The sequence below is a fragment of the Aegilops tauschii genome, chromosome 4 (genome assembly GCF_002575655.3).
Source record: "Aegilops tauschii subsp. strangulata cultivar AL8/78 chromosome 4, Aet v6.0, whole genome shotgun sequence".
NCBI lineage: Eukaryota > Viridiplantae > Streptophyta > Magnoliopsida > Poales > Poaceae > Aegilops > Aegilops tauschii.
This window is the reverse complement of record NC_053038.3, coordinates 528,396,125-528,402,092: the sequence shown is the minus strand read 5'-3', so window position 1 is coordinate 528,402,092 and position 5,968 is coordinate 528,396,125. Positions and strand designations below refer to the sequence as shown.

The 5,968-nt window shown below is 41.2% G+C and overlaps 1 protein-coding gene across 1 annotated transcript; it reads left to right on the top strand.

Annotated features, from left to right (window-relative positions):
• Positions 1-2,552: 2,552 nt before the first annotated feature.
• Positions 2,553-5,725, top strand: LOC109746137 (obtusifoliol 14-alpha demethylase). The gene is made up of 3 exons (XM_020305264.4): positions 2,553-2,627; positions 2,860-3,377; positions 4,547-5,725. Exons 2-3 carry the CDS (start codon positions 2,895-2,897, stop codon positions 5,549-5,551), a joined length of 1,488 nt encoding a protein of 495 aa, XP_020160853.1. The 5' UTR covers positions 2,553-2,627; positions 2,860-2,894; the 3' UTR covers positions 5,552-5,725.
• The last annotated feature ends 243 nt before the right edge of the window (positions 5,726-5,968 follow it).

Sequence of the window (5,968 nt, the reverse complement as noted above, 5' to 3'; positions counted from 1 at the left end):
CGACCGGGCAAGGGCGCGCGCCGCCGGCAGGCAAGGGGCATGCGCGGCCGGGCAGGGAGGTGAGGGCGGCCAGGCAAGGGCGCGCGCGGCCGGCAGGGCAAGGGCGGGAGCACGGCGGCGCTGACTATGGTCGCTGGACAGAGAAGCCCCTGGGCGACACAGGGGAAAATTGTTGGGGGTGTTTTCGCTTTTTTACCCATCTAGCATTTTTTTTGGTAAAACGTTATGCCACGTCAGCAAAAAGTGGGACCCATCTGTCATAAGCACACTTAAACGAGCCAGATCCGCCAATCAGTGGTTTTTGCAAAACGATTACGCGAGATGTGGTGTTTTCTGCAGAGAAAATGTATCCTAGTGTTTTTCGCAAACCTAGCCCTCAAAGTGGTGGTTTTATGCAATTTACTCTACTGTGTGAGATGCTAAGCTCCATTGTTTGATGTATGTATGCATCTGCAAGTGGCCGGCCAGACGACACAAAACAAGCAAATCCACCTTTTCTTCTGCCTACGTACATACGTACTCATGTTTTCTCTAAGCTATCCAATGACGTCCTTTGAGCTACGGTATAGTCTTATATATTTTGTGATTAATGCCTCACCTTGAAGATTTGCGCGTTGTGTGCTACTTCTACTTGTGTTGCACCATTTATTCTGATCACTCATATATTTTGACTGAGCAACTAATGTTTCAAACTGGGACTGGGGCGAGTATATACGTAATATGCAAATAAGCAAAAAAAATCAGTTTCTATAGAGAAATAACACAAAGAATTCTTTATTCCACAAAAAAACTCAAAGGATTCTTTGAGTAAGTTTCCCTCCAAGATTGCTACTACTGGTGTCCCAAAAATATTTCGCTGAAGATAAACTCCATGGAACCAATGTAAAACAAGGATTTGTACTATTCGTCAAGCCAAGCCAAGCCAAGCCAAGCCAAGCCGAGCCAACCCAGATATTTTTGAAAAACTATTCAGTAAAAAATAGAAGATCCTAGGAAACAAGAATAAAAAGATATTAGGAGATTGCAAGATGATCTTATCAGATCTCACCATGCATGCATGTTGTTACATACCCAACGTGACGTGCTACAGAGGCATTGGGATGAAGATGAGGATTTAAACATGGAGACGGGGAGGGGGATGGGCGTAGATTTGTCTAGATACAGATCGGTGTATCTAAACACATTTTACTGTGACATACATTCGTATCTACGCAACTCTGAGACAAATAATGTAGGACCGAGAGAGTAGCAAGCAGTGCGGCAGATGGGAGAGAGTTGGCAAGCAAGAAATATAATTATATAGCGAGGGAGAGAGAGAGAGATGCTAACTAACGTATCAAACAATGCGCTCCATGCAAATAAACATGAACCTTGCCCTCGGATTAACAGTGATCCTGGCAGATGGGTGTAGACGTTGGTTGATCGTCTTAGCAGACTGGGCATCCCCGTGGAAGAATAAAGAAAGGATTTTTTTTCTTTTAGCAGGAGCTCTCCGATTTTTTTCATATAAAAAACCAAAATGGTCTTAGAACCTGCTTACGACTGGATCATGCAAGATCCAAGCCAGGAGTCAAGACAGTAATAAAGAAAGAAATGATAATATAGGAGGAAGGTAGCACGTTTCTATCAAACCAAAGACTTTTTAGCCTTTCGCGGACCCAAAAGATATGCTCACTTGCTTCCGTCGTGGTCACCGGCGAGCAGCCAGCGGCGGAGAGGCCGCCGCCACTGACCCATGAGGACAATCGCCGCTTCCTCCCGATGCTCCAAGACGAGAAGGAAACGTATCAGACAATGTGGATCCGAGAGGGAGACTGACTATGGTTTCGTTTGGTTTGATTGGGAGCATCTCCACTCTCCAGCATTAAGAAACACAGGATTTTTCTCCACTTAGCTACGCAATTATTGCATGTAGTAGCTAGCTATCGCTGTGATGAGAGGATACTTAATTGTTAATCCGAGGGCATGCTTCACGCTTTTATATCTTTTATTAGATCAGTGATCTACAAGATCTTATATTAATTTACAGAGGAAGTACATGGGAGTACAATATCACGGTTGAATACTCCGTTGAAATTTGTACATAATATTTTGGTAATACATTTCGTCTATTCTACAAACGCTTGCAAAGTAGTTATTCTATACATCAAAAATACTGTAACAGAGAGACCCTTAAACTACATAGTGAAAAAATTGCGAACTACACACTCTTAATAGGTCATTTTATACAACGCATTGTTATTCTGCAAGCTCTCTCTGACTAGACAACCGAAGAATCTGAACTTCTCCGCAAAACCAACCTTACCCGACCTTCTCCGCAAAAAAAAGACCTATTTTAAGTCAGCAGGAAGAGACAATGGCAACTTGCACATAAATCAAAATTTCAATATTTAAACCTACAGGGTGACATCAGAAGCTGGATTAATTATGCCATGCACATCCCACGCCATTTTAGTTAACAACTATTTGTCAAGTCAACCTCTCGCAAAAGGATGAGCTGGATTATTTGGCATATGACAGTAAACTATGTGCTACTTTCGATCGTAATACCCCTATAAGATAGCGCATTACTTCACACATTCTTCCATCTCATCGCAGTAGCATAAGTTCCATAACTGGAAGACAAGGTACGGTCTCTCTCTCTCTCTCTCTCTCTCTCTCTCTCTCTCTGCAAATTTTAGCATTCTCTCCCCTTCACATGAGATGTAATTAAGAACTTGTGTAGATATTTTTCCACAAAAAGGGATTTATGTGGAGATTTGCATGACACCGTGATGTGGTTTACTTTGAACACTTCCATAGAATACCATGTATATGACATCCTACTTATCTTAACGTCCATCATTGTTTGTTCATTAGGCCTGTCTGCTCCACAACACTAAGTTTGTACCAAAATGGATATAACATTTCCTCCGGGTGCGTATTTCAGTATAGCAGTTATTTTTCTCACCGTGATCATCACAAAAGTTATTGTAAGAAGAATTGTTGCTCCAAGGCCAGAAAAGGGGTCGCTTCAGCCACCTATTGCAAGTGGTGCTTCTCTTGTAGCTGCTTTGCCTACGATCCTGACCAAGGGTTTACATCCAGTACTCCATGACCTGCATGCAAAGCTGGGCAGTGTATTCACAATAAATCTGTTTGGTTTGAAGAAGGTGACTTTATTGGTTGGACCGGAGGTCACATCTCATTTCTTTCAAGCCAAGAACTCGGAACTCTGCCACCCGGATATGTATAAATTCACGATCCCTATTTTCGGCAAAGGAGTTATTTTTGATGTGGATTTCGAAACTAGAAACAGACAGATACGCTTTGCTATAGATGCAATGAAGCCAACACAATTAAGAAGCAAAGTTGATTATATGGTTCATGAAGTACAGGCAAGCAACATACCGGTTATTATTATTATTATTATTATTATTATTATTATTATTATTATTATCATCATTATTATTATGCCTATAAATTACTTTATGGGCACATATATTTATGTTATATTCTTTTTGCGAAGCTCTATGTTATATATATTGTAGTTGTTCTTTACTATAAGTATTCTTTTTGTGCAATATACAGTACAATATATTTCTTGCACAAAATTTAACAGTTCACAAACAATTAATTTACATTATTCAAACAAAATTGAAACTTCTACTTAATTTGCTGGAATAAACTTCTTCATCAAAGCCACAAGGTGACCTAGCTGGACAATATGGGCTTGTGCAGCTTGTACATGCCCAATCTCTTGTTTTTTTTCCTAAAACAAGCACATGCCCTGCACATTTCCGAGACAAATGACTTTGATCATAGTTAATAATTAAAATTCTAAACTTGAAAAGGCATATAATGTTTGTAGGTGTTGAAATATATTGCCCGCCTCCCTCCATCAGTTCGGACTTTTGGATGAGTTGGTTGGTGCATGAATTCAATATGTATCCGAGCCAAGAGGTCTTAAGTTCAAGACTCTGCCAACGCAGTATTAAATAAAACGAATCGGCGGTCTACATCGATCCCACGTCTAAGGACTAAAATAGCCTAAATGTGATTGGGGGGGGGGGGGGGGTTGAAATATATTGCCCGCCTCCCTCCATCAGTTTGGACTTTTGAATGAGTAGATGTGTAGTCTATTTTCATAAACACCAGTATGTGCACTGAAAGCTCAGACACCAAATTGGTCGACCAGTGGTTTGTATGCGAACAGATCCCATAGGCATCAACCAAGGGATCGTACGTATACGTTGGCAGTTTTGCTAGTGCTATGAGACTATCCAAACCTTTTCTTTTTACCAAATATAGATGAGAACATCCTGGTCCGAAAGGGTGACTGCACATTCTCCTTAGCAGGTAACCTCTAGATAGCCTCCCCCAAATTCATAAACTTTGCTTTCATGAAAAATTTATCTAGTTTGGGGCTGACAACTAAAACATAGAGGAACTAGTTGGGTATGTTCCACTACATGCACAATAGGAAGAAGAGAAGACTTTACAATATAATTTCTTATATGAACTAACGAGTGGCTCATTTCTCATGATGTTCATCTCCATTTTGTAGGACTACTTCTCAAAATGGGAACAAGAGGGCATAATTGATCTAAAGCATGAGCTGGCAGAGGTACTCATGCTAATCGCAAGCCGTTGCTTGCTTGGAAAAGAGGTCCGTGAGAAGATGTTCGAAGAAGTCTCTGTGCTCATCAATGATCTCTGCAAAAATGGCATGCACTTCATCAGCCTTTTTTTTCCATATATCCCAATCCCAGCCCACCGGCAACGCGACAAAGCGCGTGCTAAGCTGGGACATATATTCCATGAGATAGTGAGATCACGTAAAATCTCAGGCCAAGTTGAGGATGATGTGCTACAAAAACTTATAGACTCGAAATGCATGGAGGATGGCCGCTCTATGACCGAGAGTGAGATTACCGGGCTACTCATTAGCTTGTTGTTTGCTGGGCAACATGCGAGCTCAAGCGCTGCCTCCTGGGCGGGAGCTTGTCTAATAAGCCATGAAAAGTACTTAGCGGCCGCTGTAGAAGAGCAACAGAAAATCATTGGAAAACACGGACAACATGTAGATTACAGCATCTTGTTAGAGATGGGAACATTACATTCCTGCATCAAAGAGGCAATAAGAATGCACTCTCCATCAGCAATGGTAATGCGCCATGTGAAGAAGAACTTCACTGTACAAACAAGAGAAGGCTACAGCTATGAAATTCCAGAAGGGCATACCGTAGCTACCTCTATAGTGGTTGGCAACCAGCTACCACATATTTATAAAGACCCTCATGTATATGACCCGTACCGTTTTGGTCCAGGGAGAGAGGAGGACAAAGCTGGCGGCAAGTTTGCATTCACATCATTTGGTGGTGGGAGGCATGCTTGCTTCGGGGAGGAATATTCTTACATGCAAATTAAAGTGATATGGAGTTTTTTGCTGAGGAACTTTGAGCTCAAAATGATTTCGCCTTTTCCAGAGGAAGAAATTGATAAATTCATACCAGGGCCTAAAGGAAGAGTGATGGTCAGTTACAAGAGGCGACTTCTTGTCAGTACCTAGCTAACTGATGAGATCGTAATTAAGGGTGGTTGTAATAAGTTTGTACTGTTATGTATATATGTCTACTTATGTAAGCAGTCCCTTGCGAGTTGCAATGTACGTATCGTCCTTTTAATAAAAAGTACATGTAAGCCCATTCCTTCAACTCGCAAAAAACAAAATCCATCCCTTGAGGTGTGACATGTCGCCCTTCCTCTATTTGAGAACATATCACCAAAAATGGTTCGGCTCTATGTTTTTCTGTGGTGGATGGCTGAGAGTCGGATGATGTGCTAAGAACTCATCTTGCAGAGTTGCAAGTGCATCGTAGCTTCATATGTTTTGACATTTCCCATGTCACGATTGATGCTTTGAAATAGAATCATTATTATTCTTTTTTTTCTCAATAAAGGGTGCTTTTATTAATTCAAAATATAT